This window comes from Zeugodacus cucurbitae, chromosome 3 (genome assembly GCF_028554725.1).
Source record: "Zeugodacus cucurbitae isolate PBARC_wt_2022May chromosome 3, idZeuCucr1.2, whole genome shotgun sequence".
Classification (NCBI taxonomy): Eukaryota; Metazoa; Arthropoda; class Insecta; order Diptera; family Tephritidae; genus Zeugodacus; species Zeugodacus cucurbitae.
Window position 1 is genome coordinate 9,214,084 of NC_071668.1, and position 21,606 is coordinate 9,235,689.

The following is a 21,606-nucleotide window of genomic DNA, read 5'->3' on the forward strand; positions in this document are numbered from 1 at the left end:
TTTACATTTTATAATTTAATATCCACCTTCACCACCAATTATAATTCTCCAATTTGTTGAAGAAAAATTAATTCTTCGCGCGCTTTATTTCAATCTTAACTCTCTTGCAAGGAGTTTGCGTGTGAAAAAACCAGCTTCACTAGTCAAAGGAAAATTAAACAATTTTTAATTCTGTTCATAAGGTAATTACAGTTTTGAAGCTTCCATTTTATTAGACGGAATTTAAATTTAAATCGAAATCAAAGTAAAAATATGTTTATATGTCCATAGCTAAAAATTTTACATTTTATAATTTAATATCCTTAATATAATTTACTTATTTTATTTAATTTATAATCAATTTTTGCTTTTAATACTAAAGTTCTTCCTTACGGCGGTAGTGAAATGATAGCAAAGTTTATTTTTGGGTTTTTCTAATGAAAAATATATAATATCATTAAGTTAAAAATTTTATTAGTCCATTGGGCTAGCAAAATCTTTAACATTAATTTGAAATATGTTGAAAAATAACCAACGCGCTTTTAGAAATAACAAATATTAGAATTTGAAAATCAGCAAAGCCCACAGTCAAAATAATATCTTTTCGCATGCCAAAGAAAGGATACATTTCGACAAAGTGGGACAAAATGGTTACTCCTAAAAACTTTGCTATCATTCAAAAACAATATGTGCCTAAATTATATATTAAATAATTTACAAATCGAAAATAGTCACATTATTTATAAGATATGAGAATTGCGCCATAATAAACATAAATACGGTTAAAATACAAAAGGCTTCGTTCTCACTACGATTTTTCGGCGCCATGAAGTTGTTTATACTAATTGCTAACAAATAACCGAGTATATAACACAATACACCATTCTTATTTATAATCGTTACAAACTCGGGAACTACATTTATTTCTTCCTCACTGAAATTGTCCTCGTTATACCTGATCGCGTTGAAAATAAAACTGAAAACCAACATGTGCATTAAGGTCATGGTGCAGCCAACGGCCATAATCCATGCCACATAGCCAGTATTGCAGGAAATACGCGAAATGGAGGTTGTAAATATGCAAATAAGTGTCATTGCCCAGAAGGAAGCACATGGCTCCAATATCGCTACCAGTCTTTTTATAAACATCCTGCCTGTTAAATGTTTTATTCGTGTTCGTATTTTGTCACCAACGCCAACCGACATCAAATAAAGTCCCATAAATCCAGGAATCGATAAGTATACCTCCTTCAGCGCGGTAAGGAAATAAAATCGCCAAGCTGTCGTAGACAATAAGTATTCACCGCTGACTGTTTGCAAAATGATTTCATGACAAAGCAATATAACTGAAAAAAGACAATTTAATGAATAATAATATCTCGATAAAGTGTGTAGAATCGGATCACTTTCGACTTACTTAAACCGGTGCGTATGCGCATTTTTGGACTCTTTACATGTTCACAAATAATGGAGCCAAACATTACTACTAAAGAAAATAGAAAGTAGTAATTCTCATGCAAACTTATTGGATTATCATCGTTGTCTTTATTTATCAGTATGATTACCATACGCACAAAAGAGAGCAACAACATCGGTAGAAAAAAGCGTGGAGCAGAGGTCATCGGAGATTTTCCTACGCCAGTTCGCTTAATGGTAGCTATCGCAAAAATATACAATCCAACGTCTACATCCAAAAACCCAACACCATAGCTATATGTTTCTTTGAAATATGTCGGTAGATCTAAGAAGCGCGGTGCAGCCAAGCCCAATGTTGCAATTACATAGACTATTGCGCGATTCAGCGCATATGCGTGCGGTCGACGACTACCGGTGACATACACTCGTCTCCGTGGTTTCATTATTAGCGTTTTCAATAGTAAAACCAATAAAATCACACTGCAAACTATTGTCACATAGCCGGCTTGTTCATGGAACTTCAACGTAAGGAAGAGAATTGGTATCACGATCACTACAAACTCAGTCATATATCGTACATATTTAGAGACACCGACGTGGTCAACAAGCAGTTGGCTAATTAATTGCGCCAACGCCGTCAGAAATATCATTGGTATTATTACATAGTAAACACGAACTGCATTGTATAATGTGTCCAAGTTTATGTAAGCGTTTGCTACGAATCCGGGACCTAACCACTCCTCAAGAAAACTTGTAATATTCATTGTTACTGCTTCAGTCAATGGTGCTTCGATACTGACTTCGTCGATGTAGAACTCATTGCTTCTATCAAATCGTACGGTGTAGCAGACTTAACAGTTAAGAATAATACGCCGGTTTAACGCGCCGAACTTTGGCCGAGTTTCTGCGACAATTTGAATTATGTGCTCTTGTCGTAGTCTGCTTGTAAGTGAAGGGAGTTCTCAAAAGTTTTAAATCTACGCTGAGAGGATTATGGATTTTTGTGAGAAGATTTTTGATGTCTGAAATGCTATAAGAATTTATATTGTTGGTCGATCATGTGGAATTCGAACTCAATATGCATATAATGCTTGTCATGCACCACATGCACTCATCAAATGCGAAATCCTGTACATAACAGTTACTTCCTTAATAATTTTAATGTATTTGTATTGTTTATAATATATGTATTTGTTTTTGTATTGTTTATCGTACGCTATGACCAATGAACTTTTAAATTAGCTAATATTATTCCAGTGTATTAAGTTTTTTAGAAAACTCGAAATTATGGATATTATATTGAGGTTAGTGGAAGAAAATTCTAACGAATATTATTCAAAATAGATTTTTTCATATTGCTATAATTTCTCTATTTTATTAATCATATTTTTTGCGCATCAGAATAGTTCCACGTGTATTTTTCAACAACAACAACCCATTTGGATTTACTGTTTTAATTATTATTTTTTTTTTTCAGTTTTACCGTTAATTGATATTTTCACCACACCTGAACTAAATCTCATATATACCAGCAACTTGCATGATTACAAAAGAAATAAATATGTGTGGCAACACTTGAAATTCCGCATACCAGCTGCCTGTCACCGATATGTCAAGTTTGACTTCTATGCTTAAAAGCAAGGGTATTTTCTGCATTTTACAGTTAAATTTTTCGCAATTTTTTTCATTACGGTTTTAAGTGCAAATAAACTAATATAAATTGAAGTGAAATATAAAAACACGCACATAAAATGCGTGAACTACCGAAAACGTATGTTTATTACGCATTAGTTTTGGAAAATATATATTAAAATAGTAAATTATTTCTTGCAGACTCAGCATAACGGTGACCACACCTGGTAGTACCGTACCATCGGGAGCGCCATCCTCCACTGGTAGGCAAGCTAGTTTGGAGGACATACATTTAGATCAGTTCCTGAAAACATCCAACTATGAAGATACAGTGAAACAATTAGATATATACTATGGAATCGGTAAGTAATTGACTAAATGTTGTACAAATAAATCAATTGAATGTGCTTTTGATTGTTAATTACTTAAGTTATATAATTGCCTAGACAATTTGTCGCAAAGCGTACGCTGTCTATAAATTCACACTAACATGCGGCGCTGATTGTCAATTAGTTATTTTTATACAATTGTTGAATGCAATTTACAGCCCTCTCGCAACCCCCTTCTTTTGACTTGTTGATTTGTTTACATGTAGCAGCTTGAACGCATACATATGTACTCATATCTTAAAATATATATGTTTGTGCAGTTGATACGTCCGTGCTATGTGTACAATCTCAATTCTTGCATTGTATTAGTAATGTATTTTATTGTTTACATTTATATTTGTTTATAACGCCGGCTTTTAAATTATAGTATAACGCTTTAATTCATACTAAGTCAACGACCTTTCGTAGGCGACTAATTGAATGCGCCAACTGTTAGTGATTACTGCTGCATTTGTTTACATGCGAACAATATGTGATAATGCCATTTCTAATTTAATTGTTACATTATTGTTTTTACTATTATTTTAACGTTTTATTTACCTTTCACAGTCAAACGACAATTATTGCGCTTCCAAAGTCCCATAACTGGTCTTTTCCCAGTTATGAGTACGGATCATGAAGTTGGTTCCGTACGTGATAGTGTTTATTGTGCCGCAGCTGTATGGAGTTTATATCAAGCCTATCGACGTATCGATGATGATCGCGGCAAATCGTATGAATTGGGACAATCGACTGTGAAGTGCATGCGCGGCATTCTAGAGTGTTGGGTGAAACAGGCACGTCGTGTGGAAGTTTTCAAACAGCGTCAATCCAATCAATATGCTTTGCATAGTAAATTTCATTTGCATACTGGTGAAGAAATATATGCAGATGATGCCTACAATCATTTGCAAATCGATTTAGTGTCACTGTATATAATATTTTTAGTGCAAATGATCACATCGGGTTTGCAAATCATCTACACGCAGGTGAGTTAAAAAGCTATAGTGTAGTAATATATATCCAATAATAATTTATTTATTTTTTTAATATCTTTTTAGGATGAAGTTGCTTTTGTACAGAACTTGGTTTATTATGTTGAGCGTGCCTATCGTACACCTGATTTTGGCATGTGGGAACGTGGTTCCAAGTACAATAATGGTACACCTGAAATACATGCTTCGTCTATTGGTAATTATTTGATTATCTTGGCATTTAAAATATAATAATTCACTGAAAAATATTATTTTTTTAGGCATGGCTAAATCTGCTTTGGAAGCAATTAACGGTTGTAATCTGTTTGGTGAGAAAGGTGCTTCATGGAGTGTAGTTTATGTTGATATTGATGCGCATAATCGTAATCGCAGTATTTTTGAGACAATGCTGCCAAGAGAATCGAGCTCTAAGGTACTTACTTCACTGAGTATTTTAATTTTGTGTGACTGATATCTTGTATGTTTACATTACACAGGGCGTTGACTCCTCTTTGTTGTTGACATTGTCATTTCCCGCCTTTGCATCGCACGAGGAACGCTTGGTGGAGCAAACGAAACATAATGTGATTTCACGTTTACGTGGCAAGCGTGGTTTCAAGCGCTTCAGTCGTGATGGTTTCCTTAGTAAACTCGAAGAGAAAAATAGACGGTATGAAAACTGTTTGCTTGTCGCTAAAACCACTAAATAATATAATATTTTACTTTAGCTATTATCACAATGGCGAGCTTAAGGACTTCGAAGGTCACGAATGTGAATGGCCACTGTTCTATATTGAAATGATCATTGATGGTGTCTTCAAGAGCAATTCGGAGCAAATTGAAGAATATCAAAATGAATTGCGCAATTGTTTGCATACCGATGTAAATGGTGATCCAGTGGTCACCATGTATTATGCGCCAGATGGTGAGGGTTCCTATGTGCGCTCACCCTCGCAATCGCTCTTCCTTTGGGGCCAATCAATGTTTATCATTGCACAACTATTAACCGCTGGTCTACTACATATCAATGAATTGGATCCCATACGTCGTTATCTGCCGAGCTACAATCGTCCACGACGCGGTGGTCGCTATTCAGCATTTCAGGTATGTTTTTAGCTTTAAGCCGACATAAGCTTTTGTTAACACTTACCCGATATACTATAATTGCTAGGAAACGCTTTACATAGAAAAACATAGCCGATAAACATAATTTTATTAATGAAAATTTTATTCGTTAAAAAACCTGAAAATTTACTGACCAATGATTGATTGAATTTAACCAACAAACATTCAAACAAAACAATTTGAAACTATTTAATACGTATATATTTTTTAATAATACAATTGGCTGTTCTATATATTTTTTATATGTTTTTGTGATATTCCTTACAAATCCTTTACAATATCCTAAATAACATGTAAATTGGTTACATAATACACGTACATAATGGCAGGGAAAAGCCACCGATGACAAACATGCCGTAAGTCGAAATCTTGTAAATGGTTCAAACAAAAGTCTAGTTTTCTTAATTACCTACCTACTTTGATTTGATTTTTTTTTTTTTTTGGTAAAAAGTAGTAGCCATACACTGAACACTGTATTATTTGGATTCAACCACATTGTGCTCGTATTGATTTACATACCTGTATATAATAATGTACGAATGTGAAATCACAAATTTCCCCTCTTTGCTTTTACTCTACGACAATGCACTTTTATATATATAATAGTTTTTCTGTTGCATTACCACTTATTATTACACACGTCTTGTGCTACAAAATAGAACTCAAAATTTTATCATTTTTATATAATTTATATTTATACATACATTTCCGTTACATTCTGTTGCAAAACGCTTGAAAATTATGCCTAGCTTTTGTATATTTAAGTCTAGAGTTGTGTTAGGATTCGAATATACCGCTTTTTTTAGTATGAAAATCAAATTTTTTTTTTCGAAATATTTTTATTAAGTTTTATATACTTATGAGTATTGTTAGATGAAAACTAAGTATTCAAATTTCTGCGCTGGCTATCTTTAGATTTCAAGTATTTCTTGAGTTCGGCGTATACACTTTTCTTATACTTTAAATACGTGATTTTTTTGATATTAAAATTTTATAAAATTAATTAGCAAATATGCATACATACAAAAGAAAAAATTTTAGTAATTTTTTTTATAAAAATAATTTGCAAATACATACAAAAAATAGACATTTATAAAAAAAAAATAAATTATAAAAAAAAATAAATTATAATAAAAATAAATTATAAAAAAATAAACTATAGAAAAAAATAAATTAAAAAAAAAATAAATTATAATAAAAATAAATTATAAAAAAAATATATATAATAAAATATATAAAAATCAGGGATCGTAACTCTTATGACTTTTATCAAAAAAATCAAAAAATAAGAGTTATTTTTGATTTTTATATATTTAGATCAAAAATAAAAATTATTTTTGATTTTTATATATTTAGATCAAAAATAAAAGTTATTTTTTATTTTTTTAGATCAAAAAATAAGAATTATTTTTGATTTTTATATTTTTAAATCAATAATAAAAATCAATTCAAATTTTTTATTTATTTATTTATGCCGTATGTATTACAATATGCTACATCATTCCAATTTTTATATGTCACAAATTTTGAATTGATTTTTATTATGGATTTAAAAATATAAAAAATCAAAAATAATTCTTATTTTTTGATCTAAAAATCAAAATTTAAAAATCATGCAATATTTCGCATATAGTTCACCTAAAAATCATGATGGTGTAATCAAAACTTTTCTACGATATTCCTTTATGTATGATTTTTTATTAAAAATTGTAAAATAACTCTTATTTCCGGTCCCTGATAAAAATATAGAAATAGTTCTTATAAACTTATATTTTTTTTGTAAATTTTTTTAATTCTAAATTAAAATTAATTTCAATAACGTTTAACAAAAAACCCCTGGAAACTTAATTTAGCACAAAATATTGTATTTTTGAATATTTTTTGGACTAGTTCCATTAAAATTTTAGCTATCGGCTCACACATTTTCAAACAAAAATCACTAACTTTCGCGCATTATCCTACCGGTAAATGAGTGTATGTATGCAATTTGCATTTTTTAAATTTTTTTTTAAGTCAAAATTTAGTATTTGGCATAGGTAACTGCTTTCCGAACACGCACACATTTGCATATCAAAGTATGTTTGTCTCTTCTTTGTACAAATATTTATTATTATTGGTGCTATTGTGACACGTCTCTGCCGAAATTGTGTTAATTAACAAAAGCAAAAACAAAAAAAAAAACAACTAAATTGTACAGCTTTTATGCTCCCTTTACCCCACTACTAATTTGATACACTTGGCGAAAGCGAACAGAACTGATTAAACAAACCAAAGAACACAACAACCTCACAGAAACTCTTACAAACCAAACAGACAGCAAAATTTTATAATATACTACTACCTTTCCCTAACGCATTTTAGTTTAATCTACTTACATATAATTTTCTATCTACAAAACTATGTTTTTTTTTTTACTTTCTCATCCCCACTTAGGCCAAACCGGGCACTGTAAGTAACAAAAACAAAACAGCAAAAACCAAAAAAAAAAGAAAAATAAAATCCAAAAACGGGTTTTCTTGGGTCCTTGCGTGGCTTACTTTTGTTTGTACATGTTTTGTTCCAAAGTTTTGTGGTTTATTTTTTAGAGTTAACAAAGTTGCAAATCTTATTTTTCCTCTTCTTTTTATCTTTTTAATAAATCATTTTAATTTGCGTTTCTTCTTCTAGAAATGCAATACATACAAACATGTACTGACAGCGAACATCACTTACCTGTACATACACATTATACACGCATTACATAAATACATTGTAGATAAACAAGAATCGTAAATATTCGAAATGCGAATTTTCGATATACCAATTGGCCGACACTTAGTTTAGCGACTTTGCTGTGAAATACTATATAAACTAACAGTTCTTTTTATAAATTTATATATTAGCACTTTAGTCCGTATATTAACACAAGCGTTGATATTTGTAACTAACTTTATTAGTGTTGAAACAACCAACATTATTAAATAACTTACTAACCATATCAAAATAATTCGTATGTGACTAGACACCGCGTGTACCATTAATACTGGATGTCAAAGAGGTAATGTTGCTACACATTTACATAAATTCTTTGCATTTACTTACTGTACTTACTTTGTATAAAAACCAGCCTCACTTTTTTTTATTTTGTTTGATTATTTCTATGACATCATTCTAAAACTGCGCTGTAAAGTAAATTAATTTAGATTATTACTTAAAAAATTGATTCTGACACATATCTGTATGGGTTTCTATTGAATTTCATTATTCGAACTTATGTTCGAAAAATTCGAAATTGCTTTAAAAATTGACAATTACTTTATATTTGATTTTATTTACAAAAAATTGATTCTGAAACATATCTGTATGAGTTTCTATTGAATTTTATCATTCGAACTTATGTTCGAAAAATTCGAAAATGATTTAAAAATTAACAATTACTTTATTTTTTAGTTTAATTCAATTTTATCATTCGAACTTATTTTCGAAATTAATTTTTTAAAAGAAATTAAAATTTTTCTAGAAAAAAACTAGGGTAATTTAGGTTATACAATTTAAAAAAAAAACCTCAAAATAGAAAAGATATGTAGGTTACTGTGTTATAATTGGTTATAATGTTTAATTTTATTTACATTAATAATATTTATTTTTTGAGTTTCCCACATTAAAAGAGTACATTAAAACTCTTACCATTGTTCTTAGTTTCATTGTTTTCGTTTCTACAAAAATTCCCCCTCTTTAAATTCCCCACCAGATTGGTTTTGAAACGAAATTTGCATGTTTTGCATAATAATTAAAATTCGAAATATATGAACACCATTTATGAATAACTTTCGATATTAAATATAACATTTAAATAATCAATTATTTTGTTTGTGTGTTTTTTCTCTATACTTGCATGTCGTTAATGCACAAATGGTTAATAATTTTCTATAATTAATATGCTGACTCGATCTTTCAATAGTTCCGTTTTAATAATTTATACTTTACTTTTTAACAATTTTGTATGTCAACTTCGTTGCTCCGTAGTTGTGTCATTATTACTACTGAACTTACCAACAATTATAACTGTAATTGCATTTAACAGTAAAAAATTTGCATACGTTTTTCTTTCCGAATTTGATTCGAATTTAATTTGAGCACATTCTTTTAGTATTTGCGGACGATTTGAGAAATTTGTATTAATAAATTACTATTTTTTCTTCCAACGCGTGCTCGATCCTCCGCAGGGCACTGCTACGGATTTGGTAGTGCAGATTGTCTTGATTGCCGAGTCGCAACGCTTGCAGGCAATGATGGCCACTTATGGCATACAAACGCAAACACCGCATGAGGTAAGGATTTTTGAAAGACGAATGAATATTGTTGTTGTTGCTAGCGATAAAATCCCAAAAATTATTTTATTTGTTTATTGATTTTTTTAATTTCTTAAAATATTTTATCCCACATTTTAATATTTGACTTAATTGCTTTAATTTTTATTTATTTAATATTTTTTATATATATATTTTTTTTATTTTTTAATCACCTTTATTTATTTTTTTATTTTTATTTTTTATATCATAATTTTTATTTCTACTTTCTATCTATATTTTACATTTTTTATATTTTTTTATTTTTTTTTTTTAATTTTTTATTTTTTTATATTTTTTTTATATTTATTTTTTCCTAATTTTTTGCTAATTTTTTTTTTTATTTTTGCTAATTTTTTTTTATTTTTTTCTAATTTTTTTTTATTTTTTTCTAATTTTTTTTTTATTTTTGTCCAATTTTTTTTCTATTTTTATCTAATTTTTTTTTATTTTTTATTTCTATTTTTGTTTGCTTTTTTTCTATTTTTTTTTCTCATTTTTTTTTTCAATTTCTTTCCCCTTAGGTTGAACCCGTGCAAATTTGGTCTTCCACCGAGCTAATTAAAGTCTATCAACATTTGGGCGTCAACAATAAAGTTGGCCTAACCGGTCGTCCGGGTCGACCAGTCGGCTCATTAGGCACGAGTAAAGTGTATCGCATCTGCGGCATGACTGTACTTTGTTATCCACTCATCTTTGAAGTGTCCGATTTCTATTTGTATCGTGACATGGCGCTACTGATTGACGATATTAAAACCGAGTTGCAATTTGTCGGTAAATACTGGCGTCTCTCGGGACGCCCCACAGTATGTCTGCTCATACGCGAAGAGCATATGCGCGATCCGCAATTCAAAGAAATGCTCAACTTGCTGGCTATGTTGAAGAAGGGCTACTGTGATGGCATGAAGGTGCGCATTGGACGTTTGCAGAATTTAATAAGCAGCTCATGTATTGGTGAGGGTTTGGATAATATAAGTAAAATTCGAAACAAAATTAAATTACCGTTATTTTTTCAATTGCAGAACATCTTGATTTCATGAACCAAAGCAATTTGCCGGACAATGAAAATGCTTTTGTGCAAATCAATCATGAGTACATCGGCTATCAGTCGTTGACCGACGTGCCGAAAGCGCTAACGTATGTTGAGCAGAAAACTTCGTTGGATGTGAGTACTTAAATTTTTATTTTCGAAAATTTATTTAACTTTTTTCTATTCACTCTTTAGCACTTCAAAAACCGACCCACACACGAAATCATCGAAACCATGCGCAATACCGAATCCATTTATTGCCTGTGTCAATTGTGGGGCATTTTGCTGGATCGCGAGGGTCCCAATTTCGAAGTGAATGGCCTGAGCGTCAATCAAGCGCTCACACAGCTCTATCATCGTGCCGGTTCGTTGCGTTACTGGCGGGCGGTGCGTTATTGTTCCTCTCTTCTGCACCATATAGTCGATTCGATTAGTCCTTTCATCACCACCGTGTTGGTGAATGGCAAAGAGTTGACTGTGGGCGTTATTGGTCAGAAAGAAACAAATTTCGATAAACCGATGACACCGGCGGAGATACAGAATGTCATGTATACCACTGTGCAACCCTATAATGTGATACAGGCCGTGTTGCAGCAAGAGGTGGTGTTGTATTGTGGACGTTTGATCGCGACAAACCCATCTATGTTTAGGGGTATATTGAAGGTGGGAGTTGGAGCTTTGTTATTGTGGCTCTAAAACTTATTTTTTATTTATTATTATTTTTAATAATATTTTTTTTATTTTATTATTATTTTTTTATATTTTGTTATTTTTTTAATATATGTTTATTTTATTATTTTTTTTATTTTATTATTTTTTTTATTTTATTATTATTATTATTTTTTTATTTTATTATTATTTTTTATTTTTTTATTTTATTATTATTATGGTTTTTTTTTTTCATTTTATTATTATTCTTTTTTTATATTATTTTATTTTATTATTATTATTTTTATATTTTTTATGATTACTTTTTTAATATTTTTTTATTATTATTTTTAATTATTACTTTTTATTCTATTTAGATCCGCGTCGGTTGGGTTTTGGAAGCTATGCGACTCTACTTACAGATGTCTGGCCAAGAATCGATTGATTTGGAGAACTTATCGCCCTATCAAGTGCGCATACTCCTCCAGAAAGTGTTGACTGTTAGCGAATGGGCAGCAGAGGAAAAGTGAGTGTCCATATCCATTCTAATTTAATGAAAAGTCTTAATAATAAATCGTAAATAATTAAATTTCAACAAAATAACCTTTCAGACTCACCACATTACAACGCCGTCAATTGGAGGGCTGCCTCTGTCGCGTACCAAGACATTTCTACAATAAAATATGGGAAATTCTACAACGCACACAAGGTATTACAACACAAGGACATCTGTTGCCCACCGCACCAACACTGACCAATATGAGTCGTGGTGAGATCACTTTCTCATTGTTGGTGGAAGAGACTTTAATGTGTATCGACTGTCCGGAGAGGCGTCAAATCACGGTAGAACTCTTATGCATCATAGCGACTATATTGAATCGGTAAGTAAATAATACTTAGGGTGCTGAATTACATATTATATATTACTGTTATTCCCAATCCACCACAGCAATCCCGAGTTGCATTTCAAACAAGCGCTTGATATTGATGACATAATCACAGAGGCTTTCGGCATGTATTGCAAGGTATTTTTTCATAAAATTCTATATATTTTTATTGCGATATTAATAAATGCTTTTCCAACTACCTTACGCAGGACAACAACATCGAACGTCAGAATGACAACAACATGACACCATTCTACGCACTAGTTTATACTGAAACCACCGGCTATTTGGCACGCGCTGCAGTCAATAAAGTACTGCAGGGCGGCGCTCTCTCCACTTTGGATGAGAATGGCTTCTCGAATGGCACTGATCATTTGCACGATGAGACGTGTCATGTTTCTTAAAGACAGCCGCAGCAGTAGAAGCAGCAATGTCAACGTTGGATTTCCCACGCTTGCCAAAGTTTTTAACACTATTTAAACGCAATAAGTATACATTAATCTTCATATTTACTATATTATTATTTATATATATATTCGTATATATGCTTAGTTAGCACATTTAGTCCATATGAATTTTCAAATCGTCAATTTACCCAACTTGCGCGTTAATCATGTCTTCTTATACAATACGTTAGCAAGTGTATCGATAATTGTGCTCTCTCTCTCTCTCCATATTTGTGGTTATTATTTAAGTATAATGGCTTCTTTGTTTTAGAGATAACTGTTAAAGTTTAAATTATGCAAAACTCTTTGTTAGCCCAATCTTGTGAGATTATGTGTAATTGACCTTTTGATTCGCTTAGTATTCTAGGCCAGTTTCTTAAGGCTCGAATGTCATGCAAAAAATCGTTTTTTAATTTTATTTAATACGTGTCTTTTTTCGCAAGCACCATCCACATCAAATATATACTTGTTACTTACGCATATTGCACAATATTAATTACCGATGTTCTCCGAATATGTTTACGAAATAAAATGTAATATTTTAATTGTATTTCTTGTTGCGAATTACCCATAATGCTGGTAAAAAAAATACCATAACTGCAGGTCCATGCCTTGAAGGTAATTCTCTTGAGGGAAAGAATTTATTTTATTTTTAGTAATTTTTAATTTTAGTTCATTTATATTTTAATTTAGTAATTCTCATTTATTTTATTTTAGATTTTTTTAATTTTATTTATAGAAACTACTTTTTTATTTGTTAATTTAAATTTTAATTAAGTAATATTCATTAATTTAATTTTCGATTTAATTAATTAATTTAATTTTTTCTTAATTTATGATTTTTTTGGTTAACATATGTTTTTGTTGTATCTATACCTCTCCAGATACATATATCCTTATTAAAAATGTTTCTTTTAACATTACTAAATTTTTGTAGAATATAATTTTCTTTACTAAAATATTTCTAATTTTTATTTTTAATTCATTTTTTTTTAACATTTCATTTCCTAATTACTTTTTTCATATTCGCTAAAATAAGTTGCATATTGGTTTTTAGGAGTGTTAGTAGTCCGAATGGTGTCCACTTGTTTCTATTTAAGTAGTATATTACCGATTGTTATACCTTCTATTAAATTTAACTTTGAAAACAAACTTTCTGCGTCCTTATGAGTTGTGCCTTTCTATAGAATGGTTACCCTGAGACATATTTTCATCTGTTTTATTTAGTATTTCATAATTTCAGCTCACAATAGTCGTCTTTTTTTCAACTGAAGAGGTTTTTTCGAAAATGAAAAAAAAAAGATTTAGATCTTGGTTTTAAGTCCTTTCTTTAGTTCATATTCGACCGCCACATTTCGAGTTGCATATTGGTTTTTAGGAGTGTTAATAGTTTTATCCCTCATACTGTGCTTTTCGTTTCTTTCTTCAATCCGTATTACCTATTTTTACCTCTTCTATTATTAAATATAGCTTTGAAAACTGTTTGTGTCCATATGAGTTGTGCCTTTTCAGTAGAATCATTATCTCTGAGACATATTTTTATCAGGCAGGTTCTGAAATTCCCTTTCGAAAAAAAATTCAAGCAATTCACTTTCAATCCGAAATTTGATGTGCTGAATTTCGATTTTAGTTTTCATTTTCCACTGTTTTGTTTTTTGAATTTTCACTTTCACTCGGATTGCAGAACCTGCCTGTCTATATTATTTAGTATATTTTATGATATTTATATTTTTATATTTTATTTACAATACTCGTATTTGTTCAACTGAAGAGGTTTTTCGAAAATTAAAAAATAAATGTTAAACTTTGGTTTTAGGATCTTTAGTTCGTATTTGTTGACCAGTATCACGATTTACCCATTACTTTTTGAGAAAGCCAACTATAGCTATTTTAACTATTCTTTATATGAAATTTATCTTTTTCACAAACAAAAAAAAAATAATAATCGACCCCAATAGGGAGTACTCAAAAGTTTATTTTTTTTATTTAAGTGAAGGAGTACTGTTAAATAAAATACCTCTAACCCTGCTCTTATCACACCGAGTTTGCACTTCTTTTACCTGAAGCCCAATTACAAAACTACAAAAATTTATTTAAAAGTGGTTTTTATTAGGGATAAATTTAAATGAAAGCATTTAATTAAAAGCGGATTGTATTTTAAAAAATTGCATTAATTTTCATTTCGTATTTAAGTATTTGTAAAAATTTAAAATTTCTAAAGAAATCATTACTTATTTCGTGCTCATACAATTAAGGCTTTATTCATGAAACGCATAAATATTATATTTTTCAATACTTTCACAAATACGACAAAAATTATTGAAATCGTTGGAAGAACAATCCATTTCTTTGATTAAATACGTTTTTCTTAACCTTTTGCCATAATGATACCAATATTTGTGGATACATTTGTGTAGTGTCTTCTTTATTTATCACAAGTTTTTAAAATTCAACTTTATCCATAATTTTTCCGTTAAAACTCTTGGTATATTCTGTATTCCGATATTGAAATTAACAATTTTGCTTAATTTCGAAAAAAAAAAATTTATTTCAAAATAGATTTTTTTTATTAATATTATTCCAATAATTATTGAAAATTTATATGTATACGGTTGAATTAAAAACTAAAAGCTAAACTATGTGATATGCATTTATGTATAATTTCAAACAGTATCGGAATACGGTATAGACCTGTGCCTATAGTACATCAATCTACACCCGATTACAAATAAAAAAATGAAATTAATTTTAAATGTCTGATAAATAGTTAACCCTTTATAACTCAACTAAGTAAAAACGGAAAAACTGTATCGTTTCTAATAGATTTCGGATAGAAATGAAATACGTGTTTTATAGTTTAAACAATTTTTTTTTTTTTTGGGTGAAAAACAACAAAAAAGGGTATGTGACAGATATGTCACGTTATGTAACAACGTCTCTAAGCTCAATAATAATATTTGTATTTTGTGAATATTTACATGTTTTTAAGAAGTGTGAAATTCTTTGAAGCAGTTGTTTTGCTTGTTGTAGCATAAAGTCACAACACATTTTTCACATACCGTTTGTGATACTCCAACACATCCTGGATGCTTGCAACGAATTCGTTTTTCTGCCCATACCGGCCAGTGTCCAACTTGATCTTGCCAAACTGCCATAGTTGGAACATGTTGGGCTGGGCCCTTATGCTTTTTAGATTGTATCTTGAAACGAAGAGGAATTGAATTTCGTTTCATAGGGGACTTTGTACCCAATTTGCACAACACCGTGGCAACTTCTAAACGAAAATCAGCAGATGACAACTGACTGCCCTCTAATTTTTTTTCTTTATGAGCTCTTTTGTATAAGAGCCAAGCATTAGACACTGCAAGGTCTAAAAAGTGATAAAATAGACGAACGTGCCATCGCTTGCTTATTACCTTATTACTCAATGTTACAGAAATGGTACAAACCTAAACTTCACTATATATGTAGGATAGCCCTTCAAATAAACGCACTTGGTTCAACTTGATAATTAACACACACTTTATTTAAAGTACATAAATGTTAAATGTTAAATGTTCATGTATAAACTGAATATGTGAAGTCCGTCCGTCTGACCGTCCTATATGTACGATGACTGTTTAACGACTGTGTTCTTGTCCTGTTTGTTAAGTTGGTCGTGCCCTATCAGTGCTGCCTATTGTCATAGGTCAGTGTTGCCCTTTTGTAAGTGAGGTGAGTGTGCGTACGTATTAATAGGTGTGTCCACTACGTGTTGTCCTGTCACCGCTTCCCACATATATTGTATTAGTGAACATTTTTCGAATTATCTTATAGAAATTAAACATAATAGTGAACGTACCTGAACTTTTCCACTAAATATTTTATTAAAACACTGAAAATTTTCTTATTTTTATCTTTTCGGTAATTGCAAGCACGTGCATTCACTAACTTTACCACAGCGAAAAAGAAAGTACCGTTTTATAAATGATGCCAATACATAAAAAACCAGAGAATTTTAAAATTGAAAAATACGGAGTGTGACAGTGCTGGTATATCATACTTAAAAGAGAAAAATTAATTTTCCTATGTTTTGTGCCCTCTAAAAGGGTTTGTAACATATCTGTCACATGATGCTATAAAGGGTTAAAACATATCCCGATAGGGTTGCCACTTATTTTAATACAGTTGATCCCTAAATCACTACGATCCACAAAAATTTTTGAGTTGGTTGGAGAGACTTACAAGTTACGGAAGGTAATTTGATTCCTATTGCTAATTCAAGAGTTCGAATTATGGAGAACTTCGAGTTATGGAAGTTCAACTGTATTTATATAATATTTTCAATATTTATTCAACACATATCAAATTTTCCAAAATACATTTTATTATTTTTATATTTTGAAACTTTTTTTATTAATTATTTATTTCTTTTTTATTTTTTTTTTTTATATTTTGTTAATAATTAACTCAACAATTTCTCACATTTAAATATAAATGAATTCTTTTTGCAAAAATTCTGCATTGCAAAAGCTAATACTAAATATTCAATGAATAAGCGGCAGTGCTAAAAACGCATTGCACTAACTACATGCATACATACATACATACTCGTACATATGTATGTAAAGATCTAAAAAAAAAGCATTTTTAAATTATCCTCGTCGAACAATTGCGATAATAAGCGAATTTTCGCTCTGTCGTCTTGCCATCCGCTTTGCAATGCTCCATTGTACCGAACTGCACCGTCGGATAGACCTCTTCCCACTCGGCTTCCGAGCGACTGAGCACACCCTTCGGACGCACATGTCCTTGTTGTTGTCTCTGTTGCGGCTGGTGCTGCTGCTGTTGTCCTGCCGTCATCGTGCTGCCAATTTGATCCTCCACTGGCAGTGGATTATTCAGCATTTGAGTGACGCTGCGCGACAGCAACACCGGCTGTATGCGATTGTAACCGTTGCAGCTGGGCTTGTAGCGCGCGAATTTCGTCGAGAGACGCGCCATTTCGTCCGACATCCACTTGTGCACCGATTTTGTAGGCATTATGTCGCTTGGTTGTTAGTTGCTTTGAAATTTATTTATTAGTTTTGAAATCGCGTCTTTTTTTTACAAACGTTCTGCGATACTCATCGGTCGATTGTTGAAAATGCACTAAAAATGCAGCGAGGCCAAGCGCACCGTTTTATTGTCGATTGTCTAATGTGTGGCACATAAACTAATTGCTGAGTTTCTTTTGCAATGGAAATACCCTTTTGGCATGACAAAATGATTCTGCTCGATTCGTGTGAAATTTTTTCCGAGTAGGAAACCAGTTTGGTTTTTGAGGTTTTACAGAAGCTTTTTGGAATTATTATTGATTTGTGGATTTGACCTTTGACCTTGAACTTTGTAAATTGAATGAAATTGAATTTTATAAAGAGTTTTTGTATTTCCAACCCTATAAAAATTGATTTGATTTGTTTTTCTTGCTTGAAAGACTTGAAACCTCTTAGTTCAGTTTGAACTATTACAAAGAGGTACAGCGGTTGTTTCACCTCTGAACCGAATTGAACCAATTATTGAATCAAAGTGCCGACATGTCCAGTGAGCTATTCGAAAGAACAAATTTCCAAGCCGTCTGCTTTCCCATTACCTATTGTGTTAGAAGGTAGGGACGCTTGATTTTCACCTTTTTACACTTTTGAACTAACCTCTTTTGCTTTCTGTATCGTAGAAGACTCTCTTTGTTCTCATAATTACTGTTTCTAAGCTACTTTCTGGTATTAATATAATATAAAAATTCTGGTCTGATTTGAGAATCTGTGAAATTACTAAATTCTGATTTTGTGACGTCACTTTAGCTATTCCTTGCGGAAATTGCTGATTTTCGGACCAAAATATTTGCATACATTTCGTTACTGATAACCTCCACTCTAGATATTATAAATTCCAAAATATATTGTTGCAAAGCTTTTCCTGTAATACATAATTGTTGTTACAACAATAACAAAAAAATGCATTTACTGCAACAATGCAACAATATATTGTGTGTTGTCTGTCTGCTATCGATTGGCTGTGGAAGCCTTTTCTCGCCGTTTTCACGCTTGACTTGGCCTGGCGTGCGGGTGGTTGGCTTGCTTGGAGGTGTGAAATTGCATCAGCAGCTGATGTGTAAGCGGTTCATGAACATTGCGGCTTTTCTATTACAAACATCTATTTGTTTACGTGTGCATAACTGCAAGGCCGATTGCAGCACACTATTTATCAGTTTCGTTCGTTTCTCTTTGTGCTGCACAATTTCTGTTTCACTTTTTATTATATCAAAGGTCATTAAGATTCCAGAAGACACATTTTGTGTAGTTCAAGCATTATTTGCTGTTAAATAATTTGCATAAACATGTTTTGCTTGCATTCTTTGTACATCAGAAAATGATTGGGAATCAATATATTCGCTATTAGGTGAGGTTATGAATCTATTGTGGCAATTTTCTCTTCGATATCTTCTTGAACTGGAACTCATGGAGTTCAAAATTTAATTTTATTGAATTGTTTAGGTTAGTGAACCCATTTAATATGGTATAAAACTTAGAATTCAAATAAATATGCACCTTACTTTCCAGGCCCTTTCGCTTCCAGCATCTTATTCAGCTATCATTCTCTTAAGCGCTGAATAAGTGCTGAAAGCGAGATGATCTGAAAAGCTTGGTAGAGATTTATACACTTAGTCCTTTGGTACTCTTTTTAGTATGTGATTTTTATAATTTTTATAAACCCTTATATCGAACGTTAGTACAATTGAAATTCTCTACAATTTCCAATTCAAATTGTGACATATTAATTGCGATGAGTAGCAAGCTATTCAAGAGCACGAACATACACTTCTTAGACCAATGAAATCCTTCCAGTATTTGAATGCTATTAGTTCTTAAATACTTGCTGCAAAAGTGTGCATCGATCTAAATCAGGAGTGAATGGTTAAAATAGCCACATAAATCAAGTGTTCACATTAACTCACCAGTGAGAGCAATTCTTTGCAGTTGTTGCATACAGTGTCCCGTTTCGATAACTTCGTCACAATTATAGTCAACATTTCATAAAAATTCGTTTCCTCTGTGTGCAATGTATCATTTAGTATGGCAAGTAGCAACGCATTAAGCAGGTGCAGAGCGGCCTTCGGTAGAGTCACTTCACAGTTATTGCACGCAGTCACCGCGCATGTGAGCAAGTTATTACCCAATTTAACGAGCTCTAGTTGGCCTAGAAGAGCGAGCTTGGCAAACCAATTGAAACGTTGCAGAAAGTCCAACAGCAACTCCTTCGTCTGTGCATTCAAAGCCAAAGCGCGTAGCAAAGGTTCGGTCCTAACCCTACATTTTGTGGTACATTCCGTTATGGGTGGTAGCTCCTCGACCTGTCGTCGTACGAAATCATTCAAAAGCTCATAGGTTTTTTGCACATTCAAAAGCCACATATAATGCGCCATATAAGCGAGTTCGAATATGGGAAAGCCAAAGAGATCGTTCAATAATAAACGGTAATTGCACGCGGTCATTATGACAAACCAAATAATCAATATTAATTTCAATGCGAGTAAACCTTTTATATACAACTCCACATTGTTGATGCGTTGACCCGTTAGTGTTGTGAGCATTTCATGAATTTCGAATAGTTTGTTGCATAATTTCACCAAGACTCTACTCGTGCTTCTGCGTTGCACTTGATATATGATGATGCTGATGTTGGCAATAATCGTAAAGCAAACGTGTACATTGTAAGCGATGGTAGTGTATTGAAAAACGGTCCATTTCACAGCAAATATCGACAAGTATACTAAGAATACAAACGGTATGGATGCTAGACAGAATGAGTACAAGCAGATTATCGACAACAAGGCGCGTCGCAGTAGACGTCGTTTGCGCGGATTGCGATTTCGTTGCTCCAAACGGTTGGTGCTTTTGTTGTAAATGAAGTAGGTGATGTTTAGATACCGTAGAATTCGATAGTAAAACACTGAGAAAGCAATAAACCACTTGTCCATTATGTGTTGTGCAACGCGTCGTAACGGTACAACAATTGAGTATTCGTCAACGAAAATATTTCATTGAACTCCTCTATTTTATGTACGCATAAGTAATGGATTCTTAATGTCTAATTATGATATGTGTGGCTTCAATATTAGTAGTAATGGTAGGCATAATGTCCTCCAAGTCGGTTCTATTGATTATTGTATCGCCAAACACACATTACATTTGATGCATATGAATATTTATGCGAGTGCAGAAAGTTATTGAATTTAGTAAGGATGTCTTGTTTCATTTAATTCTTCTAAAAAATTTCACCCTTTTTCTATTTAATTCAATACCCATTTTGTAATATTTTAATTAAAAACAATAATATATATAATTTTTGTGCGAGTGGCAACCTTCTTTTGAAACATTTTTTTACCCTAAGATCTTCATTTTATACCCCTAATGGTTTTTCGTTTTATATTTTGATTACTTAAAATTTACAATAAAAATATACAGTTGCTAATTCTGCTCACAAAATATTTTCTAGTGTAAGCTTTCTTCCACATCTTTAGTTTGATACCCATATCGCAATGTTTCTTTATTTAATTAAAATTGTGTGCCTATCATTTTTAAACAGTTGACAATTCTTCTCAAACCCTACCTTTCTGAAACCGATTTAGTTTGATACCCATATCGGAATGTTTCTTTATTTAATACTGTTTTTTCCTATTAATTTTTTAAAAGTTGGCAACCCTACTCTAAAAATATTTTCATCTTTTAGCTCTCCAAAACCTCTTTAGTTTGGT

General features: G+C 31.6%; 3 protein-coding genes across 7 annotated transcripts; 1 reads left to right on the top strand and 2 right to left on the bottom strand.

Annotated features, from left to right (window-relative positions):
* Positions 1 to 66: 66 nt before the first annotated feature.
* Positions 67 to 13,383, top strand: LOC105217022 (probable phosphorylase b kinase regulatory subunit beta). Of its 5 annotated transcripts, XM_054228275.1 has the most exons (17): positions 2,875 to 3,166; positions 3,229 to 3,389; positions 3,966 to 4,384; positions 4,457 to 4,586; positions 4,651 to 4,802; positions 4,867 to 5,039; positions 5,098 to 5,473; positions 5,824 to 5,850; positions 8,496 to 8,531; positions 9,700 to 9,804; positions 10,347 to 10,776; positions 10,845 to 10,987; positions 11,048 to 11,515; positions 11,878 to 12,026; positions 12,112 to 12,381; positions 12,450 to 12,525; positions 12,597 to 13,383. In XM_054228275.1, exons 1-17 carry the CDS (start codon positions 3,147 to 3,149, stop codon positions 12,789 to 12,791), a joined length of 3,330 nt encoding a protein of 1,109 aa, XP_054084250.1. In that variant the 5' UTR covers positions 2,875 to 3,146; the 3' UTR covers positions 12,792 to 13,383. The 5 variants fall into 5 exon arrangements, with proteins under 5 accessions (XP_054084248.1, XP_054084250.1, XP_054084245.1 ...); XM_054228270.1 differs by lacking the exon at positions 8,496 to 8,531 and having other exon boundaries at positions 2,876 to 3,166; XM_054228271.1 differs by lacking the exons at positions 5,824 to 5,850; positions 8,496 to 8,531 and adding an exon at positions 7,928 to 7,942 and having other exon boundaries at positions 2,879 to 3,166.
* LOC105217021 (uncharacterized) lies at positions 434 to 2,208 on the bottom strand. Its single transcript, XM_011191823.3, has 2 exons — positions 1,397 to 2,208; positions 434 to 1,325 (listed from the first exon to the last, which is right to left on the bottom strand). The coding sequence occupies exons 1-2, from the start codon at positions 2,157 to 2,159 to the stop codon at positions 694 to 696; spliced, it is 1,395 nt and encodes a 464-aa protein (XP_011190125.1). The 5' UTR covers positions 2,160 to 2,208; the 3' UTR covers positions 434 to 693.
* Positions 13,384 to 16,665: 3,282 nt separating the features above from the next.
* LOC105217023 (uncharacterized) lies at positions 16,666 to 18,818 on the bottom strand. The gene has a single exon (XM_011191826.3). It carries the CDS (start codon positions 17,853 to 17,855, stop codon positions 17,463 to 17,465), a length of 393 nt encoding a protein of 130 aa, XP_011190128.1. The 5' UTR covers positions 17,856 to 18,818; the 3' UTR covers positions 16,666 to 17,462.
* Between the last annotated feature and the right edge of the window lie 2,788 nt (positions 18,819 to 21,606).

What these genes read in the sequence shown, in the direction of transcription:
- LOC105217021 (XM_011191823.3), bottom strand. Translation starts at nt 2,159, where the DNA reads ATGAATATTACAAGTTTTCTTGAGGAGTGGTTAGGTCCCGGATTCGTA. An exon ending in GCGCATACGCACCGGTTTAA is followed by an intron (nt 1,326 to 1,396) that starts GTAAGTCGAAAG and finishes GTCTTTTTTCAG; the next exon opens with TTATATTGCTTTGTCATGAA.
- LOC105217022 (XM_054228275.1), top strand. Translation starts at nt 3,147, where the DNA reads ATGCGTGAACTACCGAAAAC. An exon ending in ATGCGTGAACTACCGAAAAC is followed by an intron (nt 3,167 to 3,228) that starts GTATGTTTATTA and finishes TATTTCTTGCAG; the next exon opens with ACTCAGCATAACGGTGACCA. An exon ending in AGATATATACTATGGAATCG is followed by an intron (nt 3,390 to 3,965) that starts GTAAGTAATTGA and finishes TACCTTTCACAG; the next exon opens with TCAAACGACAATTATTGCGC.
- LOC105217023 (XM_011191826.3), bottom strand. Translation starts at nt 17,855, where the DNA reads ATGCCTACAAAATCGGTGCACAAGTGGATGTCGGACGAAATGGCGCGT.